Here is a 23,165-nt window from a genome sequence, read left to right as displayed (position 1 = left end):
CCAACGACCACTGACCCTGAGCCCTGTGAGGTGTGGCTGGGCTGGGAGAGGAGCTGCTGGGGCTCTGGGAGCCCAGACCTGAGGACTCTGTCCCCAGAGTCCTGTGGGGCCCAGGGCAGGGCATCATGCTGAGCACAGTGTCTTGGGCCTGAGGCCACCCCACCCACACACGTGCTAGAAGGTGCCGCAGCCGGACCCCACAGCAGTCTGACGTCTCTGGGTCCTGAGAGGGAGCTGGGCCCGAGAAGGGGAACGTCCTGCAGGGCTGTACAGGGCTCTCGGAGCTCTGGGTCAACAAGCGGGCAAGCTGGGCGACTCGGGCACAGTTCTGAGGACTAGAGGCCCAGAGTGGCCTCTTTCCTACCCCACTGCTCTGGGGCACCGGAACGGTGGAGCAGGAGTATGGCACCTGGCTGCCGCCTCAGGCCATCCACCGGCCAGTATGAGCTCTGGCGAAGAGCGCGGACCCGCCGTGCAGCCTGGCCTCCCGGGTCCCGGGCCGAGTGGCAGAACGGGGGGAGCCCTTGAGGGGCAGGCATGTGGCTTGTCCCTCGCAGCCCCTCCGACCTCTGTAACCTTCCTGCTGGACCACGTTCCTTTGCTTTGTGCGGCTTTCCTGACACGTGGGAGAAGGACGACGCACGAAGAAGTCAGGTGTCAGAGAACGGGACCCGGGGACGACAGCTGGACCGTGGCCCGGGAGCCGGGGAGGACACGGGAAGGACCGTGGCCCGGAACAGCTCCTCGGTCCCGCATTTGTTAGCTACGGGACAGCAACAAAGAAGAAACGAAGGTGGCACAGCAGCCGGGCCGGTCGTACGCAGGAAGGAGCGTGAGTCCTGTCGGTCGCAAGTCTAGAGGTGAGGGCGGTGAACCAGGGGAGGGGGGGGCGCGTCTGGTCGGCAGCAACTTCCGCAGTCGCGCAAACGCGCTTAAAGGGATTCCCTTATCGGAGGAGGCCGGAGAGACCACGAACAAGGGAAGTGGGCGGCGTCCCCAGCCGCTGGGCTTCAAGGACGTTCCACCCCCTCCGCGGGAGAGGCTGCTAGTGCAGGTTCTTCTCCAGGTCATCAAGCTTGCGCGACCAGTGTAGCCCGTCAGTGAAAGTACCGTTTGAGCGGCGTGTTGTTCGAGGGACAGTTCCGGCGTCGTGTCCCCCGCCGCTCCCCCCAGATGCCTTCCTGCCCAGCCCAGAGAGCCAGAGAGCACGTCACCAGCCCCTACACATGTGACCGCTGCCTAATGCCGCCCCGCCCCACCCCGCCCCGCACCGTCCCCGCACCGTCCCGCACGGTCCCGCACCGTCCCATCATCCAGCAAGCACACCCTCATCGCAGTGTTCACAACCCCAACAACAGACACATGCGGGATGCCCACCGACGGGCGGCAGGCGAACAAATGTGGCCTGTGCTTGCAAGTGGGGTATCGTTCAGCCTTCAAAAGGAAGGACATTTCTGGGTGCCCGGCTGGCTCAGTTGGCAGAGCCTGTCCCTCTTGATCTCAGGGTCATGAATTCCAGCTCCACGTTGGGCATGATGGCCCTTAGAAAAGAACGGCGGGGGAGGAAATTGTGACACACACAACATTGAGAAATACACCCACCCCAGAAAGACAAACCCGTGTGACCCGCTGGAGTGAGGTGCTGGAGGAGCCCGAGGGACTGGAAGAGGGACAGTGGCTGCTGGGGGCCAGGGGCCGGGGAATGGGGAGCCAGTGTGTGTTTTCCGGAGACAGACTTTCCGTCCAGAAGATGGGCAGAGCTCTGGGCTTGGATGAGACGGGACGCGTGGCTGTGTGACTGGGCTTCAAGCCACGGAGCTCTGCAACGGTGCACACAGCTGGGGCCCTGGCGGGCTCCCGCAGAGGAGCCTGGATCTAAGGGTTTTGAGTTCAAGCTCTACGTCGGGTGTAGAGACGCCTTGAAAATAAAATCTTCAGGGGGCGCCTGGGTGGCTCAGTGGGTTAAAGCCTCCATCATGATCCCAGGATCCTGGGATCCAGCCCCGCATCAGGTTCTCTGCACGGTGGGGAGCCTGCTTCCTCCTCTCTGCCTGCTTCTCTGCCTGCTTGTGATCTCTGTCAAATAAATAAAATCTTTTAAAAAAATAAATAAATTAAATAAAATGAAATCTTTGGGGTGCCTGGGTGGCTCAGTGAGTTGAGCCTCTGCCTCCGGCTCAGGTCACGGTCTCGGGGCCCGGGACCGAGCCCCAGTGGAAGCTTCTCCCTCTCCTGCTCCTCAGCTGTGTTTCCTCTCTTGCTGCATCTCTTTCTGGTAAATAAAATCTTCAGGAAAAAAAAAAAAAAGACCAAAACAGCCCTCCCTGCCCCTCCAGCTGCAGTCCACAGCAGGAACTGGGTTTCTGGGTCTGGTGGTCTCTGCCAGGCTCCCCTACACCCTTGCCTCCTGGCCCCCAGTCTTGTCATGGTCCCCAAAGTTCCCCGAAGCTACATGGGCCAGACCCGAGTGGAGCCCCTCCTCCTCTCGGCCCAGGACCCACTGGCTCCTCATCGCCTCTGGCCTCTCTCTCTCTGGCTTCCTGGGCCGCAGATTCCCTTTCTTCGGCTCCTCTGCTGGTCTCTTCCCAACCTGTGCGCGTGACCGTGCTGGTCCTTGGGCCTCTTGGATAGAATTCCTGGTTTTCTGCCCTGGAGATGCCAAGCCTTCGTCTTCCCTCTGGAACTCCCGCTTCTGATGTCCAGCCACCCGCTTGACACCCCTGCCCCCGACCAGCTGGCCCAAGTCTGAGTCAGCCTCTGCACACCCCGTGGGCTGCCCTCTCACAAGAGCCTGTTCCCGCGCTGTCCGCATGTCGCCAGGACCCCCTCCAGCCGGCGGTCTGGTGCTGGGCCGGGTTATTCACTGCCCGGTGCGTCCAGCCCACGGCAACACCATGTTTGCAACACGCGGCAAAGTCCACACCCACAACTCAGGGCCCCTCCTTGCCTGCTATTGATCCTGCCCCCAACCCCCACCAGTCGCCTCTCTACCCTCTTTGCCTAGTAAGACCCAAGGAATGCGCACGCCTCTGCTGGGAGGACCCTGCTGGCACCCCGGGCTCCAGGTATAATCCCAAGGCCTCCCCTGGCCTCCCACTCCTCTCCTTGCCTGCTCTGCTGTCCTCAACTGTCCCATGTCGAGCAGCAACCTGCCCCCGCACCTCATCTCCAGCTGAAACACTCCATGCCTGATTTTTTTTTTTTTTTTTTTAAGACTGTAGGTATTTATTTGACGAGATCACAAGCAGGCAGAGAGGCAGGCAGAGAGGGGAGGAGGAAGCAGGCTCCCCTCTGAGCAGAGAGCCCGATGCGGGGCTCGATCCCAGGACCCTGAGACCGTGACCTGAGCTGAAGGCAGAGACTTAACCCACTGAGCCACCCGAGGTGTCCCTCCATGCCTGATTTCAATGCCACAGACACCCAGAAACACTACTAGGAAAAGGAATACATGAGTTCCGTCAGGTCCCTTAGCCCATGCCAAGGTCTGGAGCCTTGGTCTTGTGGTCTGTGGCCGCCCGTCTGTCTGTGGGGACGTGGGCTGATGTGGTGCTGCGGGTGAGGGCCGCCTGCGGAGCAGGTGTGACGAACACGAGTGAGTGAACCAGCTTTGGCCTTCGAATGCCCACGTCCTCACCTGCAGACTACAGCTCCCCCCGCCCCAGGCAAGACAGGCTGAAGGGGTCCTGGGGCACCCTCCAGCCCAGCCTTGCTCCTGATGGAGGAACACCCTCTTTGGGGGCAGGACAAACTGCTTCCCCCATCTGTAATCTACTGGGGCCCTGCTGACCCACTAGGAGGACAAAGCCCCGCGCTGGCCTGTGGTGTCTCCCAGGGCAGGGAGAGAGGAGGGGCAGCACGGCAGCCTCTGTCTGCAGCCAGCTGGGCCCCCAAGTGCCCAGAGCTCTCAGGTGAAGGGTGGGGACGCAGGTGTGGCGGGCAGCTTCCTGTGTGGTCAGATTCAAGCCGTACGTGGCCCAGGTGAGGTCTCGCCTCTCTCCCGTTTGCGGAGTGCCCACCGGGGAGGCTGCGGCCCTAACCTGGGGCTCAGACCCGGCCCTGACGAATGGGCTGTGTGTTCAGGGCCTACGTGCTCCGGTGAGACAGGATCCCACCCCGCGGCCCAGAGGGAAAACAAGTGGGCAGCGCAGACCTGGTTGGGGGAGAGCAGTTCACAGGAGCAGCGAGGTCAGAAAGTGTCTTTATTGTGGGGAGGGTGGGAAGACATAGGGTTGAGACACCAGGGACGGGCACCCAGATGGAGCCACTCTGGATGGCAGGACACAGGACTATCCAGGGGACAGGCATGCGGCGCGCTGCAAAGCCCTCCCGGGGACCCCGGGCCGGGCGGTCAGGCATGCAGGAAGCGGTTGAAGGCGTTGTAGGCCGACTCCAGGTCGAAGAGCAGCTGGCGCACCTGGGAGTCGTCCAGCTCGTCGGAGGCCGACATGCCGCTCAGGGTCTGCAGCCTGGGGGAGCACAGCGCTGAGGGCATGCAGGGGAGGGCCTTCATGGTCTCTGACAGGGGAAAGTGGTCAGGGCAGGGCTCCTCACCACTGGCTGACAGTCTGGCGGCCCTCGAAGTCCGGGGGCAGGTGACTCATGCGATGCATGGTCTCCATCAGCTCCCGCAGGTCAGGCTGGATCTGTGGACGGGACGGCGGGCTTCCTGCACTGCGAGCCCTCCTCTCCACACCGCCACGCCACCCCTCTGTCCCTCGGTCCCCGCCGGGGGCCCCACCTCATCCATGGCACGGATCTCCAGGCGCAACTTGTCCATCACTGTGATGAAGAGCTGGACACGAGTGAGAGAGTGAGCCTGGGGCCGAGGGTGCGCACCGTCCACAGGCCCAGGCCGGCCCCCACCCAGCCCCTCCCGGGCCTCGAGAAGCCCCTGGCTCCCTCCTCGACGGTCTGGTTACTTGGGTCCCCGCTGCACCCGTTCCCACGGCCTGGGAGGTCTTTCACGTGCCACCGGGCCCCCCTGCTGCTGTCCGTGGCCCCACGCTGGATGTGCCCCCCAGGGCGGTGGGTCATGAGAGCCCCTGGCTGAGCTGATCCTGGGTGCTCCCAGAGAGGAAGACCTCTCCACCCCTTTTGTCCCCGGCTATGGAGAGCCCTGCCCAACGGGTGTGAGTGCCAGGTGGCTCTAGGAGCCCTGGGCTTCCATGGCCACATGTGGCCGCAGTGGGCGGCGGGGGCCCTCCTGACCACCCTGCAGCCCCTGCGGGCCCCGAGGCCGCACCGAGACCACGTCAGCGATGCAGCGGTTCAAGTTGCCCTTGTCGTCCTTAATAGTGATGGGTCGGTCCTCCCTGATCCTCTCCATGGCGAGCGGGCAGTCCAGCTGGGGGCAGAGCTGCCGTGGGTACTGGGGCTCCCGGGCCTGGCGCCCTCCCAACAGCCCCCCCTCCCCCGCTCCCTTGACCTGCTCACTCACACGGAACTTGCGGCAGAATTCATCAATGGAGCTGATTTCTGCGCCCTGAACCTGCCGGAAGGCGGCTTTGTACTGGACCAGGAGCCGGGAACACGCAGCGGTGTATCTAGGGAGAGGGCCAGGCTGCTGCCCTCAGCACCAGGCCGGCCCAGCCCAGCAATCCTGCTCACCCTGGGCCCATCCAGATGCAGGACAGCTCTCCTGGAGGGCTGAGTGGCAGAGCAGAGACAGGCCACCGAAGGCTGAGGCTTCCCTAGGGATCTAGACAGGGATCTAGTGCTGGGGAGGAGAGGAAGCAGAAAAGAGGGGGCGGCCCGCACATGGTCCCCACACGGAAGTGAAACCGTATGAACCCCCAGCCCCGGCCTACGTGCCCTGTTCTTGCTTCCCGCTGAGCACCCGGGCCCTGGGCAGAACAAGCCTCCCACGACCGGTGCTCGGGATGGCGCGAGGACAGAGGCTCACTCGTTGGGGGTGACGCAGTCCTTGATATAGGCCTTCTCCAGGGCCTGCACCGTCTTCACGACGGCGAACAGCTCCGCCATGTTGTCGTACCTGAGGGCAGTGTGTCCGTCAGCTGTGGCTGCGATGCCCCCGGCACCCGCTGTCCCGGGGGGAGGGTGTACTTGGGCACACCGGGCAGGGACTCCTTGGAGACTTCCCGCAGCCTGACCCCATGTCCTCCGGGCCTCAGTGCAGGGGTGGTTTGGAGGCGGGGGGCGCGGCGTGCATGTGGCGGGGGCCGGACTCACTTCTCCCGCTCCCGGGCGTTCTTGTACAGCTTCACTTCCTGTCGGCGAGAGGAGGCAGCGTGTCAGCCAGCAGGACCGCGTGGCCGCGGGGTCTTGGTGGGGCTCACACAGGGTCTTGGCCGGCGCTGGCCAGGCGGGCGTCCGCCGCTCACCTCGTAGAGCTCCGGCTTGTTTCCAGGCGCTGCAACAGAGCAGAGAGGACGCTGACCACAAGGGCGACCCCAGGGGGCTTGTCCACGGGCCCCGGCCCCAGCCCCATTCCAGCAGCCCATGCAAGGGCTCACCCTGCGAAAGGCCCCGAGGAGCCCAGAGGGAGCCGAGGGTGGGATTCTAATGTCCGCAGCCCCCGTCTGTGGGCAGGGAGCTCCGAGCAGAAGACGAACCACTGAGGTGGGGAGGCTGCACGTCAGGCCTGCCCCCTCCCCCACGGCTACTCCTCAGCTACCTCACGCTGAAGCGAGGTGACCACACCTTGCTTATGGTATAGGGAAAGGACACATATGACATCTGCCATGCTTTGTGACCTTTCCCCTGGCTTGACTCCAGGATGCCCGCTCCCCCCCCCCCCCCCCGTCCCCCGAGGTTCCCAGCACAGTGAAGTCATCATTTCTGGGCCCAGCTGGCCCCACCTGGAGGTCGTCTCTGGGGCCCCCAGGGATGAACCAGACCCCAGCCGCCCACTGAGGCCTCACGGGGGAGACACTCCCAGACCTCCCCACGACCCTGGGCCTCTGCAGCAGGGGAAAGCTTGGCCCTCTGGGTCCCTGGGCCCACCCCGGGCCCCACTCACCTCCGATGCCCGGAGTGGCTGGGATCCCGTGGAACATCCTGCAGGCTCCGGAGGCCACAGCAAGGACCTAAGGAGCACAGCCAGCGCCAACTCGCAGGTGACCTCGAACACTCCTGCGCCTCGCCAAGACTCCCAGCCCACAGCAGTCAGGTGAGAACCGCGGGAGACAGGGAAACTGAAAAGTCCCGCAAAGAATTGCTTTTTCGCTCTCCCCCCCGGTCTTTCCTTGCTAGGCTCTGCACCCCCACCCTGCCTCACAGCACAAACGACTGTCCTCACTGGTCAAGGTCAAGGAGTTAATGATTTCTTTGTGGTCTCCCAGCACAGTAGATAACTTCCAACGAGTCACTGGGTGAGGCTGTCCTGTGCCTATTCCACCGCAGACTCTAGACGCTGTGACGCGGAGACCCCCGGGTTCTAGGGACTAATTGATTTATGGAGAACACTGACCTTTGTTCTGGAGAGTTCTTGGAGCCCTGAGAGGATATATGCAGACCCCAGTCCTCAGTAAAAACCTCAGACCCAAGCAGAGGAGAGACTCACCCTTCTTTTCTTTCTGAGTTTCCCAGAGGCTCCCTACAGCATCTCACTAACACTACTCAGTAAACTGCTCTCACTTCCTCCTGGTTCGTGTCTGATTCTTCGTCCCGTGTGAAGGCAAGGGCCCTTTTGGCGGGTCCTGCAGGACCCCTCTGGGCCCTCAGATCTGGCTGGCCTACGTCACAGTGATGACCACACAGGGCACTACGTGCTGTAGTGGGAACACCTGCTCTGCCTGAGAGACTGTCAGGAGGAAGCGGGTGCAAAGGCATCTCAGGACAGCAGGGCAGTGGCGGCAAAGGGTCAGGGCTCCCTGACGGCTACTGGGAGCCAGGACAAAGATGAGAGGGCAGCAGCTACCAGAAGACCTGGGGAGGAGCCCTTGGGCAGAGAGAACAGCACACGTAACTCAAGGCCTTCACAGAGAAACACGGGTAGAGGAACAGACCCGTGGGGAGGATGGAGCCGGGATGGAACGCACAGCGCCGCAGGTCAAGAGAGGGCGTGTGAGGTTCACACCAACACGGCAGAAGCTACGGATGGGCTGAAGACAAGCTCTCGAGGCTCCCCGCCACGCAGTGGGCCAAGAAGGAGAAGGCAGGAGGCCCCTGGGAGGGTCTTGCCCACTCAGGAAGCTGATGCACCGGCTGGAGCCAGTTTGACACGCCCTGGACATGAACCCACCAGGCCCACAGAAGTATCTGAAACCGGGCGTTAGTTAACAAGGAATCAAGAAGGACGCCCCTGTGCCTGGCCGGGCCACAGCAGGGTGCCCCGAGCTGGAGACGCGGGAAGAAGCGGCCGCAGCAAAGGCCCGCCGGGGTGGGTGTGTGGAGGCAGCCCAAGTCAGAGGAGCGGCCCAGGCCAGCCGGGCTGAGCGGGTCACACGCGGGGCGACCCACAGGGAACCGAGAGAGCGGGCTGCGCGGCTGGCGCGCGGCGGCGGCGGGAACGGAGGCTGCGAGGGGCGGGGCGGTGCAGCAGGGAGCGCGCGTGAGAGGGAGCGCGTCGTCCGGGACGCGGAGGGGCGCGAGCCCCCCGGGCGGCGGCGGGGAGACTGTCCAGCCGCCGTCCCGGGAACTCGGGAGGACCGCGGGCCTCGCGGACCCGCGAAGCGAGTTTCCCGTTTCCCCACGATGCCCTGGTCGCGAAGCTACCGCCGGGACAGCCACGGGGTCCGTGCGAGCAAGGAGCCGCCCCGAGCGCGGCGCACCCCGGGAGCCCGGCCTGCGCGCGGGGCCCGGCGCGGCTCGGGACCGGGACGCGGGAGTCATCCCGGACGACCGCGGAGGGGCCCTCCGCGACGTGACGGCGCCCGCGACCCTTTCCCCGCCCCACCCCACCCCCACCGGCCCGGTACCTGGGCCGACTCGGCGGGTCGGGGACACGGCGCCTCGGTGCGCGCCCCGGATCGACCGCTCGGCGCTCCCTTGCGCGTCTGCGCCTGCGCACGCACGGCCCGCCTCCCCCACACAACCCCAGCAATCTGCGCTCGATCCCAAGGTCTGCGTCTGAGCGCGCCCCTCCCCCAATCGGCGACCGCCCGCCGACCACGCATGCGCGCGTCGCCACCGGCTGGGCCCCGCCCCCTGCGGCCCGCGAGGCGGAAGAGGCTCGGGCAGGGGAAGGCTTGGGCTTCGTCCCCGCCCCGTCCCCGGCCTCCGAGTGACCGGAGCTGCCCTCCGGTCCCTGCCGCAAAACGAGCCCCGCTTTCCGCCTCCCACCCGTCTTTCAGGCAGCAGCAGGGGCAGCAGCAGCGTCCGTTTATTTGAGGCGTTGGGGGGGGCGGGCAGCGCCCCGGGGGTCACAGGCGCCTGAGGAAGAGCTTGGACCCTCGGTCCAGTGTGCACGCGCCGGGGGGGCCGGGCAGCAGCCGGCGCAGGGCGGCGCGGTCCTCGGCGGAGAGGCGGCGGCTGCACAGCTCCAGCTCCTGCACCTGGGCGGCGATCTCGCGCCAGAGGCCCGGCCGCAGGGGGCCCTGGACAGCACAGCCTGCGGAGGGGAGGCAGGAGCGGGTCTCAGGGGGCGGGAAGCCTCTGCGACTCCCAGCCCGTGTTCTCCTCTCCGTACCCGGGCGGCCCCCCGTTAGACGCACTTCCTCCGAGGCCGCGAGGGCCACAGCACGGTGCGTGGGCAGAAGCCCAGGCGAGGCCCGGAAACTCTAGGAAGGGGTTCGTGGGTCCCTGTCGGAGCCGGGGGTCGCGCAGGACGGTCCCTGGCTCAAACACACGGGCAGTCACATGCATGCCACTTTCTAGGGCAATGCCTGGGTCTCCGTCCGTAATTGGGCACCATAGTGGTGCCTGTGGGTCTCCAGAGGTCACTGAGCTGTCAAGGTCTGAGCTCCAGGGAGCCCAGAGTGCCCAGTGGGCTCAGGACCCTAGGGAGCTAGGGGAGAGGATGGGCCCAGATGCTGGTGTGCAGGGAGCAGCCCCTCAGCCGTGTGCAGTGGGGGGTGAGGAGCAGGAAGAACCCGGGGGGGTCCCTGTCCTCCTGGAGGGCAAAGCCTGTACTCTCCCGCCCCAGGCCCCAGCTGGATGTGCAGGCTACCCGGAGGGCAGTTCACCAAACCAGCATCTCCTGGCATCATCTTCAAGCTGGCTCGGTAGGGCACCGTGCCTGGGCGTGGCCAGAAGGAGAATAAGCGAACCACAGACTGGGAAGGTTAGGGTCCCAGCAGCCCCTGCCAGGAAGTGGAAAGGTCCCTTGGTGGCAAGGTTTTGCCATCCTGACCTAGAGCTCCTTCCTCTTGCCAAGGTAGTTAGGAAATCCTCTTGAAAGGGGATCCAACCCTCCAGCTACCATGGTCTCTGAGGGTCAGGCTGAACGGGTTAAATCCAGAGATCCCGTGTTCCTCCTGCCCCACTGTTTTAGGAGCTGGGCTCACACCCCGTCGAGTCACATGGGTCACTGTCCCCCTGTGTCAATCTCAGGGGACCCAGCCCCCCCTTGCCATCTGGCTGGTGGCAATGACCGCCCATTTAGAGGAGGCACCTGGACCTTAGGTAGGTTCCCAAGCTCACCTGACAGGCCAAGGAAGCTGAGGCCTTGGGGCCGCATCTGGAGGGCAGCCAGGAGCTCCTCCAGACCCACACAGCTAACGTCAGGGTTGGCAGACAGGTCCAGTGACACGAGTGAGGGGCAACGAGGAAGGCACCTGCAATACGGGGAGGGAGGGAGCCCCCAGCGCTAGAGAAAGCTACCCCAGACAAGCCTCTGCTCCGGGAGCCGCAGGCCAGGCCCCGAACGGAGACACAGGTGCGAGGACTTCCCCCCCACGCTGGCTGGACAATGCCAAGGCCCAGGCCTGCAGATGCCTGCCTGGCTCGAGGGCCCAGCACTCCCAAGAGCCAGTTGAAGCTGGAGGGTCAGGAGTGCCCCTTGTGTGGGTTGTTGCACAAAGGGTGATGGGAAGGCTCTCCGGAGCCTCAGGGGCGCAGGAAGGACCGGAGGCAGGGCTGAAGCGGGAAGGAGCTGGCTCCTGGGACACACTTGGGGGACAGCTGGTTCCCTTTCCTTGCCAGACCCGGCTCCCCCAGGGCTTGGGCTTGAGCTCAGACCCTATTACCTGCTCAGGCCTCTCACTGCCTTGTCGCCAAGATGGTTTGCAGACAGGCTCAGGTGAGCTAGAGTGCAGCCTTCCTAGACAGAGCAGAGGCCCGAGGGGGGCCGGGCTGAGCGGGGTGCCTGCCCTCCCTGTTTCCCAGTAGAGGTCCCACATGCAGGTCAGATACCTTCCTTCATCCTTGGGAACAAGGGGCAAAGTCTCCCTGGCCCCCCGTGCATCAGAGGGGACCAGTATCCCTCCGATTTGCAGATCACAAGGAAACACCTCCCCTTCCGGGTGTAAGTCCCACTTGGCACGTGAAAATCACGGGGACCAGACCCACAGGGAGGAGCCAGGGGAGAGAGCCCTGGGAGGCCTGGCAAGACGTTGGGACCTGCCTGGGGCAAGGAGGCTGCCCTGGGTCCTGGGCACCCTCGCTGGCCAGGAATTCAAAGCCTGAACCTTCGCTGGCCAGGAATTCAAAGCCTGAGGCAGGCAGCTCTCCAGAAAGGTTTCCCCACAGCTTTTCTTTCTGAAGGCACCACCCCCTTCCCAGGCCACTCCCACCCCTGCCTGGTATCAGCTATGGGACTGCAGGCTGCATGGTCCAGGGTTGTTTGCTTCAAACCCCCTCAACCACAGACATACCTTGGCCAGATATCTGACCACAGGCTCCACGAGGCCCGAGTCACTCTTGCCAGCTGCCACGGAGTTTAGCTCCAGGCGCTGGAGGGTATGGGCAGGCAGGTTCTGCAGGGTGTGGGCCAGGGCATCGGGACCCAGGATGTTGTAGGACAGAGACAGTGTCTTCAGGTGCTTGGCATCTGCACAGGGGACCAGGACCTTTGTCAGCCACACACGAATGCCACCCCAGCTCAGCTCAGCTCAGTCCCAGGCCCAACACCCTCACGACCCCCAAATGAAACTGTCATCCCTGAGACTTCCGTGCACGCGGAAGTGGAGTAGCTTCTGCCCGGGGTGTCCCAGGCAAGGAGAGACGGGGCCAATCCTGAGCCCATCTTCTCCGTGACATCCCTGGGCCACCTGCCTCCCCGTACCTGAGACAAGACGGGCAACCCAAGACAGGCCCTGGGCCTGGAGGTCTGTGCATGATCGGGTGGGGGCTGGGAACGCCATCTGCTGCCCAACCCCACTTCTCCCCTGCTGTTGTGCTCATGTCCCTGAGCCCTGAGCCCTACCTCCTGGCCCACCACCTCTGCAGAAAGCCTCCTAGAGGACCACCAGTTCCCAGTTTCTCTGTATTGGGCCTGGGGTTCTCTGCAGCCTCCGTGTTTCTACAAGAACACTCAGGGCTGGCGAGAACAGCAGGACTATGACTGCGGCCCGTGGCATGTCCTAGGGGAATGCCCGAGCTCAGGCAGGCCCAGCACGGCCAGCGATGTGCTCCTAGACAGCAGGCCCTCTGGCTCTAGGCCCTCTGTGCCCCTGGATGTGCCCTTCTGATGACAGCCGGAACCCTGGGACGTGGACGTGCCCTGCAGCTCACCTTGGAAGGCACTACCTAGGGCTGCCTGGCAGCTCAGGAAGAAGCTGGGGCCGAAACCACAGGCCTGGAGATGCAAGGTGCTGAGTGAGGGGCAGCCCTGCAGGACGGATGCCAGGGCCTGGCCACAGCCATCCCCGAGGGGGTTCATGCTTAAGTCCAGCTCCTGCAAGTTCTGTGGAAGACACGGGCCCCTCTGGAGGATCTGGTCTCCTTGGCGCCAAGCAGGCCAGTGGCCGGCTCTCCCAAGTGCACCTTTCCACCCGATGACAGGCCAAATGCCAGCCCTAGCGCCAACCCGCTGCTCCCCATGCCTCTACCTGCAAGGTGCTCTGCCCCCGGAGGCCTGCGGCAAGCTGGCGTAGGCCTTCGGAGCCCAGGTGATTGGAGGAGAGATCCAGGAGCATCAGGCTGGGCATGGTGCCCAGGGCAGCCAGCAGCTCGGCGGCACATCCGTCCCCCAGTCGGTTCCCTGCCAGGTGCAGCTCCCGGAGCTCCGCATGAAGCTTGAGGGCCCGCAGCAGCGGGGTGAGCTGGGTCTGGCGCAGGGCCAGGGGGCCCACGCTGAACGAGGGGCTGGAGCCCTGGCGGTCCATGGCCTGCAGCACCTGGGGGTGCCCCTCTGGGCGGGGGGGTGGGAGTGCGTGTGTGTGCGTATGTGTGTGCACGCACATGTGTGCGTGCGTGTCTGTATGCGCGCGTCTGTATGTGTGTGCGCGCGTGTCTGTGTGCGTGTGCGCGCCTGCGCGTCACCGATGCCAGCATCTGCTGCTCCGCCTGTGAATCCTGGGGGCCCCACCAAATATCCCCCGGCTTGTGAGCCCTGGGACACCCACCGAAGAGACCACGGAGGCCACTCCCACATGCCTGGAGACCCAGCATTGCAGGAGACCCAATGTGTGGCCGGTGGGTGCCACGGACCCCTCTCTGCCTTCTCATGCCCTCCTGGGCAGGGCCCTAACCTCTGCCAGGCACCCCCACATCTCACAGCGCCCAAGCCAGGCTTCCCCGCAAAGCTGCCCTGGGCCTCTGGGGGCTCTGCTGAGTCTGCACCCCGCACCGCTGGCAGGACCAACTTTCCCACAGGTGCGCGCACTGGGTAGAGGAGGAGGGAATATGCCTCGCCGGCCACCATCTGGGGCTCCGGACGGTAGGCCCCAGACCCGAGAGGGGCACAGGGATGTGCCCATCCGCCCAGGCCACCTTGAGCTCTCTGAGGCCCTTACCTTGTTCCAGGCTCTGGCAGGCCCTGCGATAGCGATCAGTCAGCGAGGGGAGGTCCCATGAAGTGACCTCCGCCAACACCTGCAGAGCACGGGCAGTAAGCAGCCAGAGGGGCCCCCGGGGCCGGGCACGCTCTGCGTGGGGCCCAGGCCCCCCCACTCACCTCCTCGTTGCTCTGCAGCACATCGGGTATGGGGTCCTGCGGGGCCAGCAAGGCTCCCTCCTTTCGCAAGACGAGCCTTGGCAGCAGCCCACAGGCCTGGCAGTAGCGCTGGGCAGCCTGCTTCGTCAGCCAGGCCACGGTGTGGGTCTCCCCGCTGCCGGCACAGGGAAGGCAGAGCTGGCCGGGACACTGGGCACCCTGAAGGCCCCCACCGTCCCGCTGTCCCCACTCTGGGTCATGGTTCCTTCATCTGGCGTCCGCCCTCCTCCTGGCCCTGCTCAGGACGAGCCCACCCCCCAGCAGCCTGACACACTTCCAGCTCTTCCAGGCTTTCCCTGGGGGCCACAGGGCTTGAGCCAAACCCTCCAGGGCCCTGCCTGTGCCTATGCAAGTCCCCCGGGCCTGGTCTGCCACCCCTGCCCGCCACAGCAGCGGTGACACACCCAGTCTGAGACCCTCGCCACCCGCGCCGTCCGACATGCAAACCCAAGGGCCCTCCCAGGGGCACAAGGGGAAGGGGCTTGGAGGGCAGGTACTGCTCACCCCTGTGGGACGGGAATGAGGAAGAGACTGTCCTGCACTCGCACTCGCAGCCGGATGGGAGGAGGCAAAGATGGACCCTGGCGGGTGGGGACACGGGGGGCGGCAACAGGCTGAGTGAGAAAACACTCGTCAACCTCACCACCCACCGCTTCCACCTGAGTGCACTCACCGGGGGCTGGCCTGCCGCTGGGCTGTCCCCACTGGGCCCCGAGGCCCTGGAAAGGTCAGGGCTCCGTGGAGGCTCTGCCGCTGGGCTGCCGTCTCCCCCTGCCCCGCCCGGTGCGTTCCAACTCCCGAGACGGGGCAGCCGGCTCTGCCTGGCCCAGGCCCGGAGCCCGTCGGGGCTCTTACTGCGGCCGGAGCCCGAGCCGCGGGGACTGGGGCTGTTCCGGCTGCCCTGGGGTTGCGGCCGAGAGCCATCCTGGCGGCTGCGGGTCAGCGGGGAGTCGTCCTCCAGCCAGTCCCCAGCCAGACACTCCTCCTCTGGGATGAGCGCCGCCCGGGGTGTGGTGGGCTCACCTGGGCCCCGCAGTAGGCTGTGCCCGGGGCGGCAGATCTGGGCACCGGCCACGCCTCGGACGGCTGCCCGGGCGGCACTCGCTGCCACTGCCTCCCGGCCGCCGGGGTAGCCAGGCACCCCGGCTTCGGCCTGCTGTACGGGCACACGATGCCGGGGCCTCTTGTGGACGGGCCGGCAGGGGCCCGGGGAGTCCTCATCCTCTGAGCTGCTGTTGCCGGCCAGCTTGGGCCTGCTCCTCCGAGGCCTGGCCATAGCCGGAACCGCGTGCCCTGGGGAGACCCCAGCACGGGCCTGAGAGGGCTCTGGGGCTCCCGGGCCAGGGCTCGAGGGAGAGAGCTCGGGGTCGAACAGATGGTTCCGTGGAGGGGTGTGGGGGGCCGTGGCGCTGTGGGGGGCTGTCGGGAGACAGAAGGCAGCATGACGCCACGCCCAATCCCGGCCACCCGAGAGGCAGGGGCTAGGGGGCTGGCCGGCCGGGACGGGTGTCCCCAGGGGCAGAAGAGCCTCTACTTGCCTTGGCCTGCCGAGGCCATGCGGAGCAGCCGCTCCATGGCAGTGGCCTTCTCTCGGGTCTCACTGTCCAGATGCTTGCCGTATAGCTTCACCCACTGCTGCAGCGTCTCCCGTGGGCTGTGCCCCTGCGTGGCCGCCAGCTGAGCGGGGTCGGCAGGAGCAACCCCCTGTAGCCTGAGCCCGCCTGGCCCGCGCTCCCCCCAACTCACCTTTGCAGTTCGCAGCGTGACAGATGCTCCCCGTTCGACGAGGAGTTGGGCCACCTCAAAGTGACCGCAGTGAAGGGCGTCGTGAAGGGGCGTGATGCCCTCACAGCCTGGGCCACCCGGGTCATCAACCCCAGCCCCGTGGTCCAGCAGGAAGCGCACGATGTCTGTGGGCAGGGGACACGAGCTAGCTCCCGGCCCTGGTCGGCCCCTCCCTGGATGTCCTGGCCCCAGACTCACCCACATGCCCATAGTTGCAGGCCTCGTGCAGGGGCGTCCAGCCACAGTAGTCCCGAGGGTTCAGAGGGTGGCCCTGGGACCGAGGACGAGAAGTCCAGCCTTGTCGCAGGGCCCTGAGGCTCCAGGAGGGCCAGGCCTGGGTCTCAGAGCCCAGCATGGGCCTCACGCCAGCCCTGGCCCAGGTCCCAGCACACAGAGCCGGTCCGAACAGAAGACACAGCATCTCATGGAGGCCCCTGTAGGGGCTTGTGCAGGGCTAGTGCTCCCTCCGCCCCCCTGCCCTGTGCCGCCCCCTTTGCGGGGAGGGGGGACCCCATACCCCAGGGCAAAGTCCCCACCATGGCTCACAGGGGACCTAGCCTGAGACGGCAGGCCCACCTGTCTCACGAGGTCCTGGACACGACCCAGACGGCCCTCGATGCAAGCGCGGTGCAGCAGGGTCTCCCCAACGTCATTGCGCCGGTTCCACTGCGGACCGTCGTGCCAGAACAAGGGGCGGAGGTGTGAGGGGACCGGGGCACTGGCAGGCATGGGGGCCCATGCCGCCCCCACGCCATCCTCACCTTGTTCACCCTCGGCCGGCCCAAGCAGCCCTGCAACTCTTCCTCCTCCTCCGGCCGCTGGGACCCGCCCTCGGCATCACCGTCTGGAACAGGGCCGAGACCACTCCCGGTCAGCCGAACCCCAGAGCCCTCTGCCCTTCCAGGCCTGGAGGATGGAGGTCCGCGGCCCGCGGCCGTGCCCACCCACCGCACTTCTGCCCACAGGGGTGCCCCTGACCTTTCTGCCCACCTCACCCCCGTCCACCAGGTGCTGACCTCTCACCACGCGCTCAGACCCTGCTCTGGATCGTCCCGGCCCCCGTGCCTGTCCCCGTCTTGGGAAGCAGCTTTGTTGGCTGAAGCCGGGTTCACGTTAGGAAGAGCGTGTCACGTGAGCCCAGGTGCCTTCGCCCGTCTCTACCCAGCCTTCCCGCGCCTGCCTCCAGCTCACACCGCCTGACCCCGCTCCTCCTCTGCCACTGGTCCTGGCTAGAACCTTCTTCCCCTTCATGGACTCCTGAGTGGTGTCACTCGAGGTTCCCGCTTTGGTTCTCTGACTCCCGTGGCTCCCTACACCTGCACGGTAGTGACACCCAGCCTAACCTGCTTCTAAAGCCTGGCACAGCTTTCCCCCAGCCCTTGGCTTCTCGCTGAGAGATTCTGGAAGCCACTCGGGTTCAAAACTGAAATGACTCCTCCTGGCCTGAGGGACCGGTCTGCAGCCCCGCCTCTCAGCCAGAAGCCGGAGGCCTGCTTGCTCCCACCACCCGGGCTCCCAGCCCGCTCAAGGCCACCCCTCGCAGCCACCTTCCATGGGGTATCCCATGCCAGCCTGGGCATGGCAGCCCACGTGCTGTCTCCACCCCCGTCCTGCCTGCCCTGTGCCCCCCTCTCCTGGTGCTGTTTCTCCAGCTGTGACCCTGCACGTCCCTGTGCACACGCCCACTAGCCTCCCATCACCTGCTCCTCCAGGAGCCGCCCCAGCCTCTCCGCACACAGCCCTCTTCCGTCTCCCAGCGCTGAACACCCCTTCCGCGCGGGGCTGAACCCTCCTGTCCCGAGCTGGTGAGCAGCCTCCACGAGGGCCTCGGCCTAGGGCCCAGCCCCGAGGGCATCAGGGAGGAGGGGCCGGGGTGGCTGGCTCGGCTGCCCCGGGCCTCACCGCTCTCCGAGAGCTCCACGTCGCTGAGTTCGGGAGTGTCCGCGTCCTCCTCCTCCTCCTCTTCCTCGTCGTCCTCCTCCTGCTCTCTGGGCGCGCTCAGCTCCTGCAGGCTGGCCGCGGTGGCCGGGGCCTCCTGGGGCCGCAGCCTCAGCTGCACGGCATGGAGGTGCTGCAGGATCTGCCTCTGAAGGGCAGGGGACACCCGGCTCAGGGCCACAGGGCCACAGGGCCGCCGGACCCCCGCAGCTGGGGAAGCAGGGTGAGGAGCGAGGGCAGGCGGGCTGCAGGGACGCTGTGCTCGGGGGTCACCGCGTGGGCTTCGTACCTGGAGCTGGGGCCGCTGGGCCTGCTGGGCACAGCTGAGAGCCTCCCGGAAGCACCGGGCCAGCAGCTCGTAGGCGTCGCCGGCCTCCTCCCGGGACAGCGCGATGTTTAACCAGGTGTGGGCCTCCTGGAGCAGGGGCAGGAGCAGGACCGTGGACTCGGTGGCTGCCGCCCAGCCCACTGAACTGGCCCCAGCCAGGGCTCCAGTCCCCACCGCTGCACACACGGAACGGCCCCGGAAAGAGGGTGCTTGTCCTGCCCGGCACTTAAGGGTGGCAGTGGTAAGGCCGAGCCGTGGGGGCCGACGCAGAGCCCCCCGCAGCCTGGGCCGGGCGCTGCCACCGCTCACCTCCAGAGCGTCACCGCCACGCAGCCTCAGCTCCTGCTCATAGTGGGACACGGCCCGGTGGTGGTCCTTCATGTCTCCCAAGGTGGTGGCCAGGGACACATGGATGACGGCCAGCTCGGGCCCTGGCCGGCCCAGCAGCTCGGCGAGGTGCAGCTACAGAGACAGCAACAGCGAGGCCGGGCCTGCCTGGCACGTGCCAGCCTGGGCCGTCACCACCCCCTTCCTCCCGCCTGGGCAGGGGAGGCGCACCTGCTTCTGGTAGGCCTCAGCCGCCTTGGGGAAGTCGCCCGCCTTGGAGAACAGGTCCCCCAGCTGCTCACAGATGCCCATGGCGCCCTGGGGGTCTCCACCCTCGGCCTCCTGCAGCCGCTGCTGCAGCCGCACCACGGCCAGCACTGCAGGCAAGAGCTCCAAGTGATGGGAGGCACAGTGCGCCTCTGCCCGGACTGCCCCTTGTCGGCCGTGTGCCCTTCGGGGGGCCATCCACCCTCTCCGTGCCCCCGCTCTCCCCTCAGTAACGGGGCGGGCAAGAAAACGCACCCCGTGGGGTCGTGAGCATCAGAAGAAGGAATAAATGACTGAAAACAGTCCTCCTGCCGCTTCTCGGTCCTCACAGGCCCCAGGCACCGTCCACCTTCCCGGTGCAGATCGCCCGGTCGGGCTCCCAACCACCTCTGTCCCCCTCTGACACACTGTGCTGAAGGCTTAGAGAAAAGTGGGGCTCTCCTCCCAACGGGGGGGCAGGGAAAGCCTCCACCCTGGTGCTGCCAGCTCCCCGCCCCGCCTGCAGACTTCAGGTCCCCGGGCTCACCGTATTTGAGGGTCCGGCAGACAGCTGCCTTCTGCGAAGGCGTCTGGAAGCCCAGCCTGTAGGCTTTCTTCAGGGCTCTCTTGGCAGCCAAAAAATCCCCCAGGTCCTGGAGGATCTGGGAAGGTGAAGGAAGGTGAGACGTGCCGACTCCCCAAAGCCCGAGCCCCTCTGCAAGCGAAGCCCAGAGCCGGAGGCGGGCACCTGCGAGATGAGCACACAGCACTCGCTCTCCATCCGCTCCCTCCTCAGGACGCGGGCACACTCTCGGGCCCCCTCCAGGCAGCGCATGGCTTGGGAGTGCTGCCCTCGGCGCCAGTGGATGGCACCCAGGTTGTAGCGGGCACGGAACAGGTCCTCGTAGAGGTGGTTCTGCCTGCGGGTGGTGACGGGCTCAGAGCGCCGCAGGGATGGCGCAGAGGGCACCGGAAGTGCGGCTGCGGACGCCAAGCCAAGCCTGCTCCTTCCCCAGCACGCACCGCCGTGCTCTAGGCATGTGGGGCGGCTCCTCTGCTCACGGGAGACAGAACAGGGGTGGAGGGGTGCCCTCTCAAGAGGCTCCTTCCTCTGGGCACAGGGGCCTTACTCGGCGAGGAAGATGCTCTTCCGGAAGTAGTCGTCGCAGGGGGCCGCCTGCTGCAGGCTTTCGAAAGTGAGCCCCAAGTTCAGGTAGAGCCGGGTCCTCATCTCACTCAGTTCTCGCTCGGCCAATGTCCCTGGAAGGTGCCCCCCCATTCGCACACTCAGGGCCTCATGCCCACTTGGGGTGCCCAGCTCTGGGACTGTGCAGCCTCTCCCCCACCGGTCTCACAGTGTGGGGGGCCAGGGGTCCTGCCACAGACGGGGCACGGGACAAAGCAGAGAGTGCCTGGACGGGAGGCTGTGAGGAGCACTGGCCACGTGTCTCCTCCCGGGGGGCTTTACAGACAGATCTCAGCCTGGCAAAGGAGGGCCCAGACTGGCAGAACCTGCCCTACGGGGCAGGCTGTGGGGCCCCGGCAGCTCCGGAGCCAGAGGCGAGGGGAGCTGGGTCTCCAGGACCACTCACCCTGCAGCTTCTCGTCCACAATAGCCAAGCTCTTCTCAAAGGCAGCCTGTGCCTGCAGCAAGGTATCCTGTGACTGGCAATGGTCATAGATGTCCAGGTAGGTGCGGCCGATGGTGGCCCAGGCCCTCTGCACCTCAGTGTGGTTGGACAGAGAACGGGCCAGCTCCAAATGGCGATGCTGGTGCTGCGGCGCGAAGGAATGGCCGTTGTGAGCCAACCCCCACCTCAGGCACATCTCCTAGGTACCCCAAACCCAGGAGGTCTCTACCTCCGCCCAGGAGAGTCCCCTACTGCCCCAAGTCCCCACAGAGCAGGCCAAAGCTGGGCTACACGTGTCCCATCTGTTCTATGCCAAGGGCTGCCTGTGGGGACGGTGGAGCCACACCCCGCCCAGCCAGCGTCCTCGTGAGGAAGACAGGAGGGGGAGTCAGCTGGGCGCTGCAGCCGCACTCCCAGGACCCGAGCAGGCCCTCTGTGGACAGTAACGGCTGAAGTGCTCCGTTTGCGAACGGTTGTGGGGAGCGGGCTCCCAGGACAGGCTATGACGTGCCGGCCCCACGGCCAGTCTACAGCCCCCCGGCGCAGGGCTGTCTGCAGAACAGGCCGTGTCCATGCGTGTCCTCCTCCAGCCAGAGGTCAGACGCTGAAGACTGTGCTGCTCTCCTCAGAAAGGGACCCGCAGGAAGTGGGACCCTAGAGGGCTGGACGTGGTTGCAAGGGGGCTGGGGGTGGGCCCTGCCCTGGGTGGGCCCTGCCCTGCCCTGCCCTGCCCTGCCCTGCCCTGCCCCTGCCCACCTTCAGGGCGGCTGAGTAATCCTCCAGCTCGGCCAGTCGCTCTCCGATCTTGCGGTGGGCCACGGCGCAGCCCAGCGGGTCGTCGACGCTCTCCAGGAGCTGGAGCTCATGCTGGTGCTCTCGCAGGGCCTCTGCGTAGCGTCCTGGGCGGGCGGGCAGGCAGGCTTCAGCCCCCGCCGGGCAGGCGAGGCTGTGGCTGGCCCCCGGCTGCCCGCTCCGCAAGGTTCCCGGCCCCCCTCCCCGCCGCCGGTCCCGGTCCCCCCCACCCCCACCCCCAGCCGCCCGGGTCCCGACCACAGCCCGGGGCGGCCGCGGAGCGCGCACCATGGCTGGCCAGGAGCTCCCCCAGCTGGTGGCAGAGGGCGGCCTCGTCCCGCGGCTGCCCGTTCCTCTGGGCCTTGGCCTTGGCCTTGCTCAGCTCTGCAGAGAGAGGGAGACGGAGCCGGGAGGCTGCGCCCCTTCGCTCGGGCGGGCCAGACCCGCTCCCCGCCGCGCGCCCGGCCGGGAACTCACGGCGAAGCTCGCGCTCCACGCTCATGCTCCGGCAGCCGCGCGCCGGGCCCCGGACTTCCCGCGCTGCCGCCGCGGCCCCGCCCCAGGCCCCGCCCCTGCCGGGGCGGAGCCTCCCGGGAGATGTCGTCCTGCCGCCCCAAGCATCCTGGGAGCTGTAGTCCGGGTGGCGTCCCGTTGGGAAGGGCGGTGAGAGAGCGGCGGGAGGATCCGCACCTCCCCAGACCCCCGGGGCCGCGTCGGAGCTGAGCCCCACCCCACGCTCCACCCCGGCCCGCAGCCGCCCTTGGGGTGGGGTCTCCTGGCTAGTGCCCGCGGCTGCCGCGGACCTCTCCCGCGCGCGCGAGCCCCGCCCACACCTGCGACCCTCCCCGAGGGACGCGCCGCCTGCACGCAGGAGCAGGTGGAGGGGCTCGGGGCCCGGGACCCCGGAGGCCTGGAGAGATGCGCGGACCCAAACGCGCCCCTTTCACGGGGCCTGCGGGACCGCCGCGAAGGCAGCCACAGCGGCGTCACGTTCGCGGGCGCCAACCCCCGGGCTCGCCGGGGAAAGGGGCGCGGACGTGTTTCCGAAGTGAGCAGCGCCCGGCGCTTCCCCTCGACGCACACGCACTGGCCCCGGGCCGCGGCCTCTGAACGCACGTCCTGGCTCCCGCGTGGAGAGCCGGACCCCTGCCACTCCACCGCAGGTCCAGCCCTGGGCGCTGGGTGCCGAGGTCGCTGTCGAAAGGCCCCAGAGGGCCAGAAAGGGTAGATAGTGGATGCACTAATTTCTGTGGAAATCGAAACAGACCCAACAGGGTAGGCGCCCTCAGGCCGCGGCTGGACCATAAGGCACGTAGTGGAGGGAATGATGGGGAGGGTAGATGGGTCTCTGGGTCCGGGGAAGACCGCCCAGGGCCAGCGGCCAGGCTTCAGGGATGCGAGCAAGGCCAAGCCCGAGGAAGTTTAAGAGATGGGAAGCGGGACCCAGGTAACCCTCTTCTCTTGGAAGGGTAAAGCGTTCTTGGGTCCCTAGTTTAGTCTGGGGGTGGGGAGCCGAAGAGGAAGGCCCTGAAACCAAGAGAGCTGCTCCGAGGGCCGGCTGGGGGAGTGCGAGGAGCACAGCCAGGGGCAAAGGTGGAGCAGGGTCGGGGGTGGGAGAGCAAGGATACAGAAGCATAGATGGGCTCAGCTCAACAGGCCAAGGGCAGAGAGAGGGAGTCTCCCCAGGGCTGCTGGGAGCATTCGGCATTCACGAGACAGCCAGAGAGGACCCTGCTTCTCTCTGCCCACTGATCAGGCATGTGTCTATGGGGCAGAACTGAGCAGGGGCTGCTGGTGGGGGGGGGGGGGTGTGTGTGTTGGTGGCAGCAGCTTCTGACTCTTGTCCAGGCTGCTGGCAGAGCCCAGGGACACTTGTCCATGAGGCTGGCTTCTCATTTAAGGAAACACAGACAAAACGTGGTTTGGAATTTTTTTGAAACCATAGTTACATACAGAAAATATCCAAAGAGAACACAGACCACAATAGTGACATGTTAAGTCATTTCCCACAGTGATAAAAACATCTCTCTCACTTTACTCTTTAAAAAATTACTTTTATTATCTTTGTAAATGTCTCACTTGGGTGAGCTGAGGGATGTGGTGCCCATAGGGGAGGGGTGAT

General features: G+C 66.0%; 2 protein-coding genes across 6 annotated transcripts; both read right to left on the bottom strand.

The window, feature by feature from the left end:
• Positions 1-4,185: 4,185 nt before the first annotated feature.
• On the bottom strand, positions 4,186-9,034 carry VPS28 (VPS28 subunit of ESCRT-I). 5 transcript variants are annotated; one of them, XM_046009856.1, is made up of 11 exons: positions 8,880-8,899; positions 7,430-7,455; positions 6,980-7,046; positions 6,342-6,370; positions 6,190-6,227; positions 5,903-5,992; positions 5,438-5,543; positions 5,243-5,344; positions 4,739-4,792; positions 4,552-4,643; positions 4,186-4,466 (listed from the first exon to the last, which is right to left on the bottom strand). In XM_046009856.1, exons 3-11 carry the CDS (start codon positions 7,014-7,016, stop codon positions 4,349-4,351), a joined length of 666 nt encoding a protein of 221 aa, XP_045865812.1. In that variant the 5' UTR covers positions 7,017-7,046; positions 7,430-7,455; positions 8,880-8,899; the 3' UTR covers positions 4,186-4,348. The 5 variants fall into 5 exon arrangements, with proteins under 5 accessions (XP_045865812.1, XP_045865774.1, XP_045865803.1 ...); XM_046009818.1 differs by lacking the exon at positions 7,430-7,455 and having other exon boundaries at positions 8,880-9,032; XM_046009847.1 differs by lacking the exon at positions 7,430-7,455 and having other exon boundaries at positions 6,980-7,154; positions 8,880-8,999.
• Positions 9,035-9,267: 233 nt separating this feature from the next.
• Positions 9,268-21,601, bottom strand: TONSL (tonsoku like, DNA repair protein). The gene is made up of 26 exons (XM_046009808.1): positions 21,521-21,601; positions 21,332-21,427; positions 21,008-21,150; positions 20,213-20,396; positions 19,751-19,880; positions 19,369-19,540; positions 19,168-19,282; positions 18,606-18,751; positions 18,357-18,509; positions 18,009-18,134; positions 17,684-17,867; positions 16,543-16,625; positions 16,358-16,447; positions 15,980-16,052; positions 15,743-15,906; positions 15,535-15,658; positions 14,670-15,415; positions 14,501-14,577; positions 13,958-14,111; positions 13,797-13,875; positions 12,891-13,192; positions 12,574-12,745; positions 11,715-11,890; positions 11,088-11,161; positions 10,543-10,676; positions 9,268-9,511 (listed from the first exon to the last, which is right to left on the bottom strand). Exons 1-26 carry the CDS (start codon positions 21,543-21,545, stop codon positions 9,324-9,326), a joined length of 4,110 nt encoding a protein of 1,369 aa, XP_045865764.1. The 5' UTR covers positions 21,546-21,601; the 3' UTR covers positions 9,268-9,323.
• Positions 21,602-23,165: the final 1,564 nt, after the last annotated feature.

The sequence above is a fragment of the Meles meles genome, chromosome 1 (assembly GCF_922984935.1).
Source record: "Meles meles chromosome 1, mMelMel3.1 paternal haplotype, whole genome shotgun sequence".
Taxonomy (NCBI): Eukaryota; Metazoa; Chordata; class Mammalia; order Carnivora; family Mustelidae; genus Meles; species Meles meles.
The sequence above is the reverse complement of the archived record's forward strand: the minus strand, read 5'-3'. Positions and strand labels throughout refer to the sequence as shown.